Here is a 17,271-nt window from a genome sequence, read left to right as displayed (position 1 = left end):
GCAGTGGTTCTCAACCTTTCTAATGCCGCGACCCTATAATACAGTTCCTCATGTTGTGGTGACCCCCAACCATAAAATTATTTTTGTTGCTACTTCATAACTGTAATTTTGCTACTGTTATGAATCATAATGTAAATATCTGATATGCAGGATGTATTTTCATTGTTACAAATTGAACACAATTAAAGCATAGGGATTAATCACAAAAACAATATGTAATTATATATGTGTTTTCCGATGGTCTTCGGCGACCCCTGTGAAAGGGTCGTTCGACCCCCAAAGGGGTCGCGACCCACAGGTTGAGAACCACTGGCTTAGGGTATTTGGCAGGTGTGGATTGGTGGTCCAATGTATAGTCCATATAAGGTGCCTGGTTAGTCACTCAGGTATTTCCCGGCTGCCGGTTACATCATACTCCGCCCACCAGTTGGGGGGAAGGGAGGATCTATCACTTTTGGCCTCGGTAGAGAGTTTCTATGCAAAGCTTATTCCCCAAACTCTCCGGGACAAGCTGATCACTCTCATTTATGCCATTGTTTACATACTTCTAACATCCAATAACTTCATGTCTGACAATGGCACTGATGCCAATATGCTGGTGCGCATGCAGCTTGCTGTACTGCAAATGATTGTTTGGCTCTGACTCAGGGGTCTCACATCTCACACCAGCACCCATGAAACTGGCAAGCTAACTTGTTAATTTGAAAATAGGGCAAAATCTCAGACTCCTCATGGTTTCTGACAATTACTTCCTAAATTCCTGTCATTATCTTACATATTTCTTATTAACGTCTTACTTATAGCGTTTTTCTCAGACACTAATTTACAATCTGCTTTTTAACAACCTTGGGTACAGATGTCTTCTTGCTTTTAGAAACTCGGTGGCCTGGAAAACCCCAGAGACAGTAATTTTTAAAATTGCCCCAGGCAATTCCCCCATGTACAGCTAAGGGTGAGAACTGCCGACTTGATAAAATTTCCCCGCTCAACGTGATATATCTTCTTTTTAGTATATAATAGTGTTCTGACATACGGCAGTTATTTTCACTTTATAGACAGAGGTAAATATATATACACACGGAGATATAGCTATGTGCATAGACAATATAATACGTACTAATTTTAAAATAATGCAACGAAAATGCTTACACTCGTGTAGGCGAGGAAATCCTCCAATCCAGAGCGCCCGTCTAATGACGCCAGAGGACCTTCTCTGACTTGACTCCGCCCCTCGACATTGTGCGGCGCCGCGCGTGCGTGGTCCGCTCTTCCCGAGCCGTCGGAGTCGCTCCTCTACCTTGCCCCGCCCCAAGCCCCGCCCCAAGCCCCGCCCCCAGAGCGGGTTCGCCCCGCCCCGGCCCCGCCCAGCCCAGCCCTCCTCGCACCTCGCCGGCCGTCGTTGGCCAGTCCAAAATGGAGGGCGCTCTGCTGGCGCCACTCGCACTCCGTCTGCTCTTGCTCGCGACGTTGCCGGCCGCAGGGTGGCTGCAGACGGGAATCCCTGAGCCGCCGCCGCCCGGAGCTCCGAAGGTAGGACAGGGCGGGCGCAGTGTGGCCGCTCCGCCGCCTGGACCTTCCGGGGAGGCCAGGGCCGGGGGACCGCGGCGTCCGCCAAGTCGTATTCCGCCTCAGGCCGCCTGGCCGTGGACTGCGGTCCGCGCGCCCAAAGGAGGAATCGGGGAGAAGCACCCCAGGAAATGGGGGGCACTGAGGAGGGTGTAGTGGGAGAGCGAACGGGGCTCTTGGATGTGTGGTTAAGCCTCGCGACGCGAAGCTTCGGGATCTCACGCAGTCTGAACTGTTGCCATCCCGATGGGGTTTCGCTCGAAAATGTACGCGATCGCGAGTGACCCCAGCCTTGGTCATGGCTGCTCCCTGAGTAGAGCCGGGCCTGGGACCGGGCAGCGTCTCTGTGCTCGGGAAATGTGGAAGTTGCTCAATCGGAGCGCGCGCCAGGGCGATTCCAGGTACTGTTTACCCGGCGGCGGCGGGGTCGCCTCCCCGCCCCCACCCCCTCCGCGTGCGGGGCTCGGGCTGCGCGCCGGGGCCGCCGAAGGAGAGATGGAGGCCCAGCAAGTAGCCTGGCGCGTCCGTTTGGCCGATGATGTTAGCGAAGTGGTTTTTGGTGGGACCGGCAGCACCGACATCCCCTAGGGACCCAGTGGAGAGGCACTAATCAGACGCTGTGGGGTGGGGCCCACATCTGTTTGAGTGGGCGATTCGCAGGTCAGCTGAAGTGTGAGAACCACCGCATCCTTGTGTTAAAGGGTGTTTGGTCCCCACCGTTGTTGTTGTTGTTGTTTGGTGTGTGTGTGTTTTGTTTTGCCCTGGAGTCGTGCGTGCGTGTGTGTGTGTGTGTGTGTGTGTGTGTGTGTCTGTGTGTTTGCCCTAGAGTCGTGCTGACCTAAACCAGTATTTGCCTTTCATCACTTGAATGTAGGCTGGGAAAAGCTTTTCCCAGAATGGAAAGATACATTACAGGTACACCTTTTCTTACTAGGCAGGATCTGAACACTCTGAATTCAGAGACAGCTGACACTATAAATGTCACTTTTTCACTTTCCATTAATTTTTTTGAGTTATGATATTACTCTCCCGGGTACAGACATAACAAACATATCTCAGTTTCAGTTCTGCAGAGGCATTCAAAAAAGCCACAACAGCGCAAGCCCTAAGAACCCCTTACAACTGGAAGTATACGTGGACCACAGTTGCAGCTGGTCAAAAATATGAATGTGGTGGGCAATCACCAAGACAATAAATAAAAGGGAAATAATTTCTGAAGTTCAAATAGGACATTGTTGTCCCCCTTTCCAAATTTTAAAGATTCATTATAGTCACTTTGAACCCAAAAGACATTTGAGCCTGTCGGTATAATCGGAGAAAAATGCATTTTGACTGCAAGCTGAAAATACTCCAGACTGTGGTCTCTTAGTTCATCATTTCAGTTCTCCTTACTACCCCTTCATTCCAGTTTGGAAAGTTGAGATCTAAACTTAGAATTTCGTAGATGAAATGAGCGTGGAATCGCTAGAAGGAGAATCTCATTCTGTGGAAATGTTTATATGGGAAGCTGACACCTGTTGACCTAAACATTTTCATTCTTTTATTGACTGGGAATCAAACCTTCAACCCTTTGGTCCGCAGGCCGACGTTCTAACCACTGAGGAAAACTGGCCGGGGCTTCAATGTTTTATTGTAAAAAATTTCAAATGTGCAAAACATTTGAAAAATTTTACAGTGGTCACCCATATTACCTAGTACAATGATGGTGTATGGTCTGCTCTCTCCATGACAGTAGCCATTGGACTACTGTGGCTATTGAGTATTTGAAATGTGGCCAATGAGACCGGGAAACCAAGTTTTAAAATTTTTATTTAATTAGTTTTGGTTAATTTAAATGAAGAAAGCCACATATGGTTAATGGGTGCCATATTGAATAGTATAAACTTAGACACCATTAAGGTTTTACTGTACTTGCTGTACCACAGATTTGCTCATCTCTTCATTTTTGTATCCACCCTGCTCTAAATGTAAGAACATTTGTTGGAAGGTGGGAGTGGGCAGGGAGAGGTTAATGGGGGGAAAGGAGATATATGTAATAGTTTCAACAATAAAGAATTTTTAAAAATTAAGATAAAAGAAAATTTGTTTAAGTCAGGAATATTTTCCCTATTTCCCCTCAGTGATTCAGATTTACTGGATTATAAACTTTTTGTTTTGTTTATATATGGAGTTGTCAAAAGTTGAGGCTAGATTATAAAACTAATAACATTTTTATAGTATATTCTTCTAATATTAAAATACATGGTCACCAAAAAGAGGCATCCAGAGGACACTTATTTTCTTATATGTATTAATATTTATTTTATATATTTCCCTCGAGAGTTACTCATTTATTTTAAACTAGGTATCTATTATCTTGGTCCTTAGGAAGTGGTTGTGTCCCTGAGGGCTATCCTATATAATAAAAGCCTAATATGCTAAGTGTCCCATCGTCCAGTCGTCTGTTCAGCCAATCAAAGCATAATATGCTAATAATATGCTAAGGCCGCTCAACTGCTGGCTATGATGTGCACTGACCACCAGGGGGCAGATGCTCAATGCAAAAACTGCCCCCTGGTGGTCAGTGCACTCCCACAGCCAACCTCCCACAGCCAGCCAACCTCTCCCGGTCCCTCCTTGAGCCAGCAAACCTCCTGCGGTCCCTCTCCTTGTCCCTCCGGCCCCGTCCAGCAGGCCTTGTCTGGCAGCTGGCAGGCCCCAGGCCCCGGCCAGCAGCCCCAGCAGCCCCACCCAACAGGACTGGGCAAGATGGCCCCCAATAGGCCCTGATCGCCAGCCAGGCCTAGGGACCCCACTGGTGCACAAATTTTGTGCACCAGGCCTCTAGTCTTGTGAATAAAGAAATTAGAGGAAGAGTTGAAAATGGGTGAGGAGAAATTTCAGTTCTGCCACCCATTTTCTTTTTTATAATAGATTTTTATTGATTTTTAGAGAAAGAGGAAGGAGAGGGATAGAGAGGTGAAAACATTGATGAGAAAGAAACATCATCTATTGGCAGCCTCCTGCACGCTCCCGGGCATGTGCCCTCTGCCACCCACTTTCTAAGTATACACCACTCTGGCTGGTAAACCTGAACTTCCAGTTCAGTAAGGTTCTCAGGAAGAGTAACAAATACAACCTCTCTCTGAACTTCGCCTCAGGAGGCAATAAGGGATTCGAATCTCTTCTGAAATGTAATCATTCAGAAGGACCCCCCCAAAATTGAACTTGGTTCTTTAGAAAATACACTATGCTAGTGTCTGTTAATTGTCTTTTACAAATCCCATCTTTTACTGGGCAAGTGATATATGTAAGTGCAGTTAATTATTAACAGTACAGTGTATGTTCACTACTGAAAGGCAGGAGCTATAAAGCAGTTTCTTAGAACATTGTCATTGGAGAGTTATCTCTGGGCTGTAAGAACAATAGTCTACAGTTAACAGATCCTCTAGTTTGAAAACAGAAAATTTTGACTAGAATTTGTACATATACAAAACAGTATAGTAATTAACTTGATGGCTTATTGATTATTGGTTTGTTATAGAGATGAGTTTATTGCTTCTAGCTTAGTTCTAGAGTAGGGTGGGTTAGGAGAAAGCTGGGCTGATTCTGAGGAATCACTACAGCAAAAGCTTCCTAGGCTCCAATGGGAGTTGGGACGTGTACAAAATCAGCTTTAGTGTATGGTGTGGGCCTTAACCATGTTCGAATCCTGTTCTGCTATTGGAATCAACTCAACCTCTTAAAATCAGTTCAGTCTTATTCTCTCATTTGTTAGAAATATAGGAAGTACTGGGGATAGTCACAGTACTAAGAAATATACTTATATATTACTTTGATATTTATGAAGGATTTTCTTCTTTTCAAAGTTAAGAATACCCCAAGTAAAAAGTATTTTAGAAGAGTATTATTTTTTATGGGATAGCAACATGAATAAACTTAGAGAAGAATATGATTTACAAATGAAAAATTGTAATTCCTGTGGCCAGTGGTGAATACTTCTTAAAATATTGCTTTCTTGTCATTAATATACTTAGCTATTGGAGTAGACTGCTTTTGAGCATATCTTGGGAGGCACTAAAGCTGATTGTACACTACACATAACTTGTCCACGGGTAAGAGACAACTTTAAAAGGGTTAGAGAACTTTGTTTATGAAAACAAAAAGTTGGAAACAATTCAAATGTCCATTGATAGTGGAACAAATAAGTAAATTTGTAATCATTTGATGGAATTAATTATGCAGCACTGTAAATAACACTACATCTGCATGCATCAACAATTTTAAATAGGTCAATATCTCTGACGAACATAGGTGCTAAAATCCTCAACAAAATATTAGCAAACAAGATCCAGCAATACATTAAAAAGATCATACACTATGATCAAGTGGGATTTTTTTCTGGGGATGCAAGGTTGGTACAATATCTGCAAATCAGTAAACGTAATAACATCACAAACAAAATGAAGGATAAAAATCACATGATCATATCAATAGATGAGGAAAAAGCTTTTGATGAAATCCAGCACCCATTTATGATAAAAACTATCAGCAAAGTGGGAATAGAGGGAACATACTTCTATGTAATAAAGGCTAAATATCACAAACCCACAGCCAACATCATCCTCAATAGGCTGTCAGAGGGGAGGGGGTTGAGGGCAGAGCTAGGTGAAGGGATTAAGCAAAAAAACAACAACAACCTCATAGACACAGACAACAGTATGGTGATTATCGGAGGGAAAGGGGTGCAGAGAGTAGAGGGTTAAGGGAGGGTAAATGGTGACATATGGAGACTTGACTTGGGATGGTGAACACACGATACACTATACAGATCTTTTATTGTAGAACTAGCGGCCCAGTGCATAAAAAAGGCAATAAAATGAAAATGATGTGTTTTTACAAATGTTCTTTTAATGTCATAAGTGATTATACCATAAATATATTGAGGGAGGGGGGAAGAACAGTTAATTTCAGTTTGTGAAATGTATACCTATTCAATTTATATCATATTTGATTTTCAGGACAGCATAAGAATTAATGTAACTACCCTGAAAGATGATGGGGAGGTATCTAAAGAACAGGTTTGTCTCCTTTGATTGTTTTTAATATCACTTAGCTAAATATTATGTAGCCTATTTTAATTTAGATAATGTATTTTTTATATGGAGAGTTGTTGTCATTTATAAACCATATGTATATGCTGCTTTATTTTAAGGTTGTTCTTAACATAACCTATGAGAGTGGACAGGTATATGTAAATGACTTCCCTGTAAATAGTGGTGTAACCCGAATAAGCTGTCAGACTTTGATAGGTGAGTACTACTAAATTATTTCCATAATTTTGCCGTTTTTAATAATTGTAAATTAGTAAAACACAGTTCTTTGATGTTATATATTTTCATTCTTAATAATTTACATTATTACTAATGTGTTTTAACACTGTTTTCAGTTTACATTGGTTATTTCTGTATATTTTTTTATGAGATTGGCATTGATGGAACTGCATTTGTAGTAGGTTGATAGCACATAAGAATGTCCATAGAGGTAGTAAATGAAGATTTATAAGTAAGAGGCAAAATCCTGGGGAAGTGGCTTTTCACATTTGTGAAAAAGAAAAATTGTCTGATTCTTTAGTTTCACTTTCTTCTACTCCTATGCCTGCATACCATTTTTCTTCTTAACTTTTAAATTTTTTGAGTTGTTGAAAGACAAAATTTGTTACATTGAAATGTGTACTATATTATTTGAATGAAATAAAAAATATGATAAATATATATATGTATATTTAAATGTATGCATTTAAGATAGTAAATTTTTCTCTGAGCACTTATAGCCTGTACTTGTTATAAATTTTTATTATCATTTAGTTTGTAGTGTTTTCTAAATTATTTGTTTTGATATTTTCTTGTTCTATGAATCGTTTCAGAAATAGATTGTTTAATTTCCAAATACTTTGGGAGTGTTTTCATCATTCTTCTTCATCTGATTGGTTTTTATATTAATTTACTGTTCTTTTAATGGTTACCCTTGAGATCAATAAACTAGTACTTTTCTCATTTCCCAAAAAATGCAAGAACCTTAGAACACTTAAATTCCATTTATTCTTCTGGTTTTGTGGTGTTATTGTCATGCATTTTAACTCTGTGTACATCATCATTACTGTTGTTGTTTCCTATGGGCCAGTACTCATTTATGTTTGCCCTCACGGTTACCCTTTCCATTGCTCATTCCTTCCTGAATCTCTGTGTTCACCTCTGGGGTAATTTTCCCTTTGCCTAAAGCAGTGGTCGGCAAACTGCAGCCCCTTGAGTGTGGCTCTTTCACAAAATACCACGTGCGTGTACAGTGCGATTGAAACTTCGTGGCCACACTCAAGGGGCCAAAGAGCTGCATGTGGCTCGCGAACCACAGTTTGCCGACCAAATTCCCCTTACTATTTTTTTTTTTCTGGTGCAGATTTGTTAGCAATGAATCATGTAAGCTTTTGTTTGTCATCTTCTGTAATTTCTACTGAGAATCAGTGTGTCATTGCCCATTGAGAATAATACTATTTTTCTGTTTTTTTCTGGTTGCTTTAAAGATTTTTTTTCTTTGTCTTTGATTTTCAGTAGTTTTACTATGATGTACCCAAGTGTGGGTTTTTTAATCTGTGACTTAATGTCTTTTGTCAGTTTTGAGACGTTTGGGGCCATTTTCTTTTCAACAAATGAAACAGCAAAGTCAACGAGGAACAGTTTTATGAAGACTTAGTCAGATTGAGCTAAAATGCCAGGTTCTTAATAGAAATGTCTGCACCTATTTAAAAAATTTACAAAAGTGGGTCTATACCATCTAGAGATTTTGATTTATTAAGATTGAGGAAAGGCTCTGTTATCTATACTGTTCTAGGTGTTTCTGATGCATAGTTAGAATTTAGAACCAGACCAGGTGTTTGAACATTTATATTTACTTTAAATTAAGTGTTTATAATTGTGAATGGAGTCACTGTTTAACAAAAGCTATAGAACAAAAAGCTTGATGCATACTCCCAAGGAATTCAGCCTAGTCCCGGAGGCAGGTTTATAAGCAAAGAGCTACCATTAGTGCTTTAAAAATCAGAAAAGGTATGAACTCAGCATTGTAGGGATACAGTGCTAAACTTCCTAAGTTGGAATTTATTTTTACAATGTGAGAAGTACAGAGCATTCCAGATAAAGGGAATAGCCCTCTAAAGGCACAGAATCAGTTTAAACCACTGGGTCTGCATTTAAAATATCTCTCTGTGTTGCATTTTAGCAAATAATCCTCAGATGATAACATTTGAGGGACAGCAAGTAAATGGTCTTTTGCGACAGTTTCATTGGTATCTGTTGATTTATCCTTTTTGTAGCACTTTCTGCCTTAGTAAGTAGCCACGAACTCTGAACTAGCTACAACTGCCATATCCCATCTCTACTTGGCGGGAGGGGGTTCTTAGCTAGGGAGGAACATGGTCAGTAGCTAATCCTACCCTGTCATCCATTAATAGGGAGTTGTTACAGGGCTTTCCCACTTTCTTCATCTTTCCTTCCCTTTCCAACAGTAACAGATCACTTACTGGGGAAAGGATTGAGCAAAAGAGTCAGTTGTCTTAGCCCTGTCTATTACTGGATTTTGTGAGTGAATGAATGCATGAATGTGCTTACTTTGCACATGGCATTGACTGTTCTTCTGACCCGCTTTGTAAATAGTTATGCCACGTTGGTTAGGAAGGATGTTGCCAGTCTGGTGTTTCCTACAAAATCTACAGACCATCAAGCAGTTTTCCCTTTCAAATGACTATAAGCATTGTAATGATCCTCCAGGTCGTCTTTGTTTTCATAAATCTGAAATATCAATGAGGTCAGAGATGAAGAGAGCCTAAGAAATCAGCTTACAACTATCTTGTTCCATGTAAATGTCATCAAAATAATCAAATTCAGTAGCAGATGTATAGGCATTTTTTTGTTCAAAGCTATCACTTTTTTTTTTATATAGTGAAGAATGAAAATCTAGAAAATTTGAATGAAAAAGAATATTTTGGAATTATCAGTGTAAGGATTTTAGTTCGAGAGTGGCCTATGACATCTGGTTCCAGTTTGCGACTAATTGTCATTCAAGAAGAGGTAGTAGAGATTGATGGAAAACAAGTAAGATAATATGCTTATTAATTGGGAACTAAATTGTAAAGATTTGTGCTAGTTTTTATGCATGTGTTCAATTATTTTATTATTTATTTCTGACTTCATAGGAGAAAAGGTACTCTTAATGTTGCCTATATTCAGTTAGAATTTTTTATTTGTTTTAGCATTTACAAGTAAGTAAAGAGATTGAATTCGGTTCATAACTGCTACCATTTCCTCTGGCTAAGTCTCTCTAAGTTAATGAAATAGAACTGAAAGCAAGCAGATATTAATGAGTGCTACAGCACACAGGAGTATGATTAAAGTTGCAAATTAAATGCTTCAGAATTGGGGGGGGGGCAATAAAAAGAAATTGTGTAAATATGACAAGTTTCTTAATTACAGAAATTAGGAGGGAAATTTCAGTTTTAAATTCTTAGGGGACTGTACCATTATTTAGAATGGAGTACGTAATTGCTTTTTTTCTTTTTTAATAGGCTCAACAAAAGGATGTTACTGAACTTGATCTTTTAGTTAAGAACCAGGGAATACTCAGACATACAAACTACACGCTACCTTTGGAAAAAAGCATGCTGTACTCCATTTCCAGAGATGATGACATTTTATTTACCCTTCCCAACCTTTCCAAAAAAGGTACTTTAAAAGGCCATTATTGATTTCTTTAGTTGGTAGCTTTTAAATCATAGTTAATATGTTTGAAATAAGCTTCTTTCAGAAATGCTTTATAACATGTATTACTTTATATATCCATTTGAGGACTCTGTGTTGTCTTAATAAAGTATTATCAATGCTTATTGTATAGAGATATTTTGCTGTAATTATCTACTCTTACTCTGGGTAATCATCATATAACATGTAATAAGATTATCATTCATTTAAAGGAAGAAGTATTCATTTTTTTCCAATAAAATGCAACTCTTAAAAATTTGACTATGTGACAGAATCATAACTGCTATAGTTTCCTTTTAATGGTCTTAGTTTATGGCTCCTTTCTTGCATTTAAATCTGAGTAACCAAATATGTTTATTTTTTCGCCCATGGAAAGATTGATATTCTTGCTATCTAAATGTTATCGGCATAGCAATCTTAGGACTGGTAGGAGAGACACCAGCATGCGCCTAGCATTTCGGTAACTTGTCTCTTTCTCCTCAGTAGAAAGTGTTAGTTCACTACAGACCACCAGCCAGTATCTTATCAGGAATGTGGAAACCACCGTAGATGGCGATGCTTTACCTGGCAAATTACCTGAAACTCCTCTCAGAGCAGAGGCTCCATCTTCCTATAAGGTAAATTAGGAATTTTGGATTATCTCCACATTACAAACATTTATGGTTTTTAAGAAAAGAGCATAATGAGATGAAAAGCATGTGGTTTGGAACCATGGGACAGTGTTAATCATGAACTCTTAACTGTTTTAATGTGGTATTTTTAGGTATTTTTTTTTTCTTTTTCAAGTTTCATTTAATAATAATGTAGTCAGATAATGATTATCAAAGCACTGGATTTCATTGTGTTGTGGATTTTCAGTTCCTGTCTTTCTCACATCCCCATTTGTCTGTTACTTTATGACTCCCACCTCACTGCACACACATGTGGTGCCCTCAGCATCTCGCGCAGTGACTAAGCACACCTGGGTAAGCGTGCGCTTTCTGGAGTCAGACTGCCTAGGTTTGCATTCTGGTTCTGCCTGCCACTTACTAGTTGTGTGATGTTGGACAAGCCTGGTCTCTGTTTATCTGTGCAATGGGACACCACTTAAGTCTGTAAAGCAGTGCCTAGGTGAAGCGGCTGCTGAAAGGATTAATAAATGGGTACAGATGTAAATATGCATTGGCACCTACTAAGTACTCACATATAATGAATGACCTTCTACTGCTGATTGGGAAATATTCAGGGTTCAGGGAGAGTATCCCTCTCTCTAGGGCTAGGTCCTTTACTCAAAATAATTTCCATTTAAATGAGCAGGTGTGTGGTTAGTCTTAGGATTCCAGAGATGATTATTGAAAGTTCTCACTCAAGATTGGGGTTACTGAAAAAACCCAGGTCACTTTTTGCTGCCTGAACTCTTATGTAGTATCTTTACTCTGCCTACCTCGCTTCCCTCAGAACAAGATAGCCCAAGAACAGACTGCTTTCACAGCCCAGGCCATTGGTGCTGCCTTAGTATCTTCCCTCATTCTTTATTATAGCAACATGTTTTGCACACAGCAAATTCCCCATGTGTTCCAGGAGCTAGTACTGTGATTCTCTTTTCCTTTTCTTGTCCTCCAACTATTGGAAACACGTAGTTGACTCCAGTGCATTTTGTATAAAGTAGACTAGCCTAACCTCTGGTTATTTAGCAATTACTTTCACTTGGTGTATAGTTAGAGAACAGTATAATTGTAAAGAATAGTAATATTTCTGTCTTAGAATTTTAATATTTAAAATTATAAATAACTTCACTGAGGTAAGTTTTAAAATGAAATGCACTCATTAAAAAGAACAGTTAAGTTTTGACAAGTGTAGACATCCATGTAACCACTACCACAATCAAGATACAGAATATTATCACCCCAAAACTAGAATATGGTTTTTAAAGTTTTTTAGAACTCAAATGAAATGCGTATATAATCAAAAGTCTTTTTTTAGGTGATGTGTCAGTGGATGGAAAAGTTCAGAAAAGATCTGTGCAGGTTCTGGAACAGTGTTTTCCCAGTATTCTTTATGTTTTTGAACATCATGGTGGTTGGAATTATAGGAGCAGCTGTGGTAATAACCATCTTAAAGGTGCTTTTCCCAGTTTGTGAATACAAGTAAGTATTTTTTACTTTTGAAACATTAGTATTTTTAGTGATTAATAGCTGGGTTGTAGTTACTGTATATTTTTTGCTTTTTAAAAAATTTTGTATTTTTCAATTACTGTTGACATTCAATATTATATTAGTTTCAGGTGTACTGCATAATGATCAGACTTTATATAACTTGCAAGGTGATCCTCCCAGTAAGTCCAGTACCCACCTGACACCATAGATGGTTATTACAGTATAATTTACTATATTCCCTATGCTGTACTTTTCATCCCTGTGACTATTCTGTAACTACCAATTTGTACTTCTTAATCCCTTCACCTTTTTCACCCATCCTCCCCAAAGTCCCTCCCATCTGGCAACCATCAGTTTTTTCTCTGTATCAGTTTGTTTCTGTTTTAATTATAGTATTTGTAGATTGCACATGTACATGAAATCATACAGTATTTGTCTTTCTCTGTCTGGCTTATTTCACTTAGTGTAATACCCTCTAGGTCCATCCATGCTATAGCAAATGGTAAGATTTCATTCGTTTTTAGGCTGAGTACTATTCTGTTGTATAAATGTACCACATCTTCTTTATCCATTGTCTATCAGAGGACACTTAGGTTGCTTCCATATCTTGGCTATTATAAATAATGCTACAGTGAACATAGGGAAGCATATATCTTTTTGAATTTGTGTTTTGGAGTTCTTTGGATAAATACCCAGAAGTGGGATTGCTGGGTCATATGGTAATTCTACTTGTAAATTTTTGAGGAACTTCCATACTGTTCTCCATCGTGGCTGTACCAGTTTACATCCCCACTAACAGTGCACGAAGGGTTCCATTTTCTCCACCACCTCATCTACACTTTGTTGAGTTATTGATGATAGCCATTCTATCAAGTGTGAGGTGATATCTCATTTTGCATTTCTCTAACTAGTGATGTTGAGCATCTTTTCATATGTCTATTGGCTATCTATCTGTATGTCCCCTTTGGAGAAAAGTCTGTTCAGATCCTCTGCCCATTTTTTTCATCGGAGTCTTTGGGTTTTGGTGGGGTTTTTTTGGTGTTAAGCTCTATGAGTACTTTAATGTATTTTGGATATTAACCCCTTATCGGGTGTATCATCGGCAAATATCTTCTTTCATTCATGTTATTTCCAATAATGCTGTAGTGTTCATTTGTTAATATATGTATATATCTTTACACATGTATATTTATGTGGAATAGATTCCTAAAAATAAAATTACTGGATGGAAGAGTGTATGTAATTAACATTTCCTCAACACTGGTAATAGTTTTTGCTGTGTGGCCAAAAATATAACTTTTTTAATTTACATTTTCCTCTTTTTAAAAAAAAATACATTTTTATTGATTTCAGAGAGGAAAGGAGAGGGGGAGAGAGAAACATCAATGAGTTCTAGCCAGTTTGGCTCAGTGGATAGAGCACTGACTGCGGACCAAAGGGTCCCGGGTTCGATTCTGGTCAAGGGCATGTGCCTTGGTTGAAAGCTCCTCCCTGGCCTGGGCCCTGGTCAGGGGGCATGTAGGAGGCAACCAGTCAATGTGTTTCTTTCACATCGATGTTTCTCTGTCTTTCCCTCTCTTCCACTCTCCCTAAAAATCAACGGAACAATATCCTTGGGTGAGGATTAACAACAACAAAAAATAGAAACATGAGTGATTAGTACCTTTGATCGGCTGTCTCATACATGCCCCCTACTGGGGATCAAGCCCCAACCTGGGCATGTGCCCTGACCAGTAATTGAACTGTGACCTTCTGAATCATAGGTGGGACACTCAACCACTGAGCCACACTGGCCAGGCTGAATTTTCTTAATAGCATCTTTGCTAGTCTAGGTGTAGCTAAATCTAGCATCTTTGTGATAATTAGCTATATATATATTCCTCCTGTGATATGTCTGTTTATAGCATTACCCTATTTTTTCAATTGCATTGCCTTTTATAATCATTAATATATAGGGGCTCCTTTGTCTGTTATACATCCATAATATGTATTGCAGAAATATCTTTTTTTATCCCAGACTACAATTTGTCTTTTGCTCTTGTGTATGGTATCCATTATCATATGGAAGTTTTACATTTGGAGTGAAAGCAATTCATGTTTTTCCTTTATGACTTCTAGGGTTTTTAATGTTCTTAAGTAGACCTTTCCTATCTTAAAAAAACATGTTTTCTTAAAACATTTTTTTTATCATCACTTTTGTGTATAGTTTAAGCTAGAGTAGTAACTTACCCATTACTTGGAATGTTAACTTACTATGAACTAAATTCCAGCATACATTAGTCTTGTTTCTGGACTCTCTTCTTCCACTGATCTATTTAACTATTCCTATGACCATGGCAGTTTTGTTATGATGTTTTTTTTCTTTGTTCTTACGATTCTGCATTCTCTTATTTTTTATTTTTTATTGACAGTATACAGATGTCCCCTATATTCCTCCCCTTTGCCCCCCTCAGCCCCTGTAATTATTATAATATTTCAATAAAATCTTTGTTAGCTGTTTAGGGCAGCTGTTTCTTCTCCCCATTGTTCTGTCTAAAAAATTGTTACAGCAGTTCTTGCAGTTTCTCTCCTATGAACTTTATAATCATCTTGTTCAGTTTTATAAACTAACTTCTGTTGATGGTTTGATTAGGATGATATTGAACTTGCAGTACAGGGTCTTGGATCCAATGCAAAGATCTCCCCTCTCGTCAGGGATGTTAGTAGCAAAAGGAGAAATGCTGTCTAAAGATCTAAGGTTCCATTCCAGCAGTGAGTATTGTTTAGAAAGCTGCTTGGGCCTAGTCTTTTTGCCCAGCATGTGCAAGTTTAGGGCTCTACCTACCTGTCTTGGAGATCTATTCTTAATCCTTTCCTTTCCTACAGTACCAAGTAAGGAACTTCCTCTTAGAACTTTATATTTTCTCAGTTTGCTTAAAGTGAACTTTGGACTCAAGAGTTTGTACAATCATTATAAACTAGATAAAATGAAGCAAAGCACCTAAACCCAGGTATATATTTCATTATAACCTTGAAGTAGCTCTATCTTACTTCCAATTTTAATTTTTATATTTCAGAGGAATTCTTCAGTTGGATAAAGTTAATATTATACCCGTGGCAGCTGTCAACTTATATGCAGATGGTCCTGAGAAAACAGCAGAAATCCTTAAAGATAAAATATGTATTTGAAACACCACCTCAAATCATGGACTCTGAAGTTTGTTGGCTCTAAATTTGCCACTTGAATGTTTCTTTAAATCATTAAGAATCAGTTTACACACTAGAGAAATTGCTCAACTCCTAAAACTTGACCTTTAAAATGTCAAGTTAAAGTTCACCTTATTCTTTAACAGGGCTGGCTATTCAGATGAAATTTTAAACAACGTGGAAGAGAAGACAAGTGAAGAAACTTTGAAATTACCAAAAAGGAAAAAAATGGGCAAGACAAAATGCCATGTGCCAATACTTTACAAGGTGCCTTTGTTAAGGAAGTTATATCCACTTAATTACTATAATATATAAGACTTTATGAAAAGCACTTTATGAAATTCTAATTTAAAAACTCAAGAACTTAACACTTATTTTTTTATTCAGTCAAATGTGCCTTTATATTGTCTGTGACTCAGTATAAAAATCACTGAAGTGTATCATGATTTCATTGTACCAAGACCACTTGCCTTGAATGCACTAGGATTCAAAAATAATAGTGACATGTTCTCACTCTAAAATAAACGTTTTTTGAAGAAAAAATAGTCTTTTTGGCATAAAAACTTTACCCAAGCTTGAATTACTTCTGTATAATAGCTGCTTTCACATACACTGGCTGAAACCAACATTCAAGTCAGTTAAAATGACCATCAGTATCATGGAATTAGAATATACCTTATGGTACTAAGTATATGTTTATTCTACAGTAATGTTTGGCCTTTTTTTTCTTAACCATTACCCTATTGACTTATATTTTACAGTGTGACCTAATTCATACAGTACTTATCTTTACTCCATGTGATAGATACCTTCTATTCTGTTTTATCAGTAAGGTTTTTATTGCAACCCATCATTTTAAACACATTGTCCAAAAAAGTTATGGCAAGTTTTTAAAGCCACTTTATGTTTAGGCTAAATAGATACAGATGTATGGGAGAAGCATGGCAGGTAGAGAGTAAAGTTTTGCCTGTTTTTAATAAGGAATAACAGCCCTGTGAAATGTACTATCTCCATATTATCTACACTAATAAAAGACAAACATGCAAATTGACTGTACCTTTGCCACATCTTAAGCCACACCCATCAGCCAATCAGAACGACTATATGCAAATTAACCCAACCAAGATGGCGTCCGACAGCCACGGAGCTGGAGCAAGCAGGAGGCTTGGTTGCCCCGATGATGGAGGAAGCCAAGCTTCCCATTTGCCGAGCCGGGCTCTGAGCTCCACTCAAAGCAACAAAGTTTCAATTATAGAAGGTAAATAAACCCCAGATACCTGCTTTTAGCTGGCCGTGGCCATGGAGTTGGAGCAAGCAGGAGGCTTCCCTCCCGCCCGCCCTGGCTGGTTCTGAGCTCCTCTCAAGGCTACAAAGTTTCAATTATAGAAAGTAAATAATCCCCAGAAGAAAAAAGAAAAAAAGGAGAGGCTGGGAGCTTCCGTCGCCGGGGGGCTTGGCCAGCCTGAAAACGGCCCTCAGCCGCTCACCCAGACTGGCCAGGCACCCCAGTGGGGACCTCCAACCCTAAAGGGGGTGTGACCAGCTTGAAAACAGCCATCAGCCCCTCACCCAGGCTGGCCAAACCTCCATGGGGT

The 17,271-nt window shown here is 38.9% G+C and overlaps 1 protein-coding gene across 2 annotated transcripts; it reads left to right on the top strand.

The window, feature by feature from the left end:
- The first annotated feature begins 1,378 nt into the window (after positions 1-1,378).
- Positions 1,379-16,219, top strand: GINM1 (glycosylated integral membrane protein 1). 2 transcript variants are annotated; one of them, XM_070417486.1, is made up of 8 exons: positions 1,379-1,530; positions 6,567-6,626; positions 6,761-6,857; positions 9,541-9,692; positions 10,163-10,319; positions 10,842-10,972; positions 12,318-12,481; positions 15,547-16,219. In XM_070417486.1, exons 1-8 carry the CDS (start codon positions 1,414-1,416, stop codon positions 15,656-15,658), a joined length of 990 nt encoding a protein of 329 aa, XP_070273587.1. In that variant the 5' UTR covers positions 1,379-1,413; the 3' UTR covers positions 15,659-16,219. The 2 variants fall into 2 exon arrangements, with proteins under 2 accessions (XP_070273587.1, XP_070273586.1); XM_070417485.1 differs by having other exon boundaries at positions 10,839-10,972.
- The last annotated feature ends 1,052 nt before the right edge of the window (positions 16,220-17,271 follow it).

The sequence above is a fragment of the Myotis yumanensis genome, unplaced genomic scaffold (genome assembly GCF_028538775.1).
Source record: "Myotis yumanensis isolate MYYU_CA2020_CCGP unplaced genomic scaffold, mMyoYum1.0.hap1 SCAF_6, whole genome shotgun sequence".
Classification (NCBI taxonomy): domain Eukaryota; kingdom Metazoa; phylum Chordata; class Mammalia; order Chiroptera; family Vespertilionidae; genus Myotis; species Myotis yumanensis.
Note: the sequence above shows the minus strand (reverse complement) of the source record. Positions and strands in the feature narration are given on the sequence as shown.

Excerpts from the sequence above, each read along its gene's own strand:
- GINM1 (XM_070417485.1), top strand. The coding sequence starts at position 1,414 with ATGGAGGGCGCTCTGCTGGCGCCACTCGCACTCCGTCTGCTCTTGCTC. Across the intron at positions 6,858-9,540 it reads AAGCTGTCAGACTTTGATAG|TGAAGAATGAAAATCTAGAA; the intron begins GTGAGTACTACT and ends TTTTTTATATAG. Across the intron at positions 9,693-10,162 it reads TAGAGATTGATGGAAAACAA|GCTCAACAAAAGGATGTTAC; the intron begins GTAAGATAATAT and ends CTTTTTTAATAG.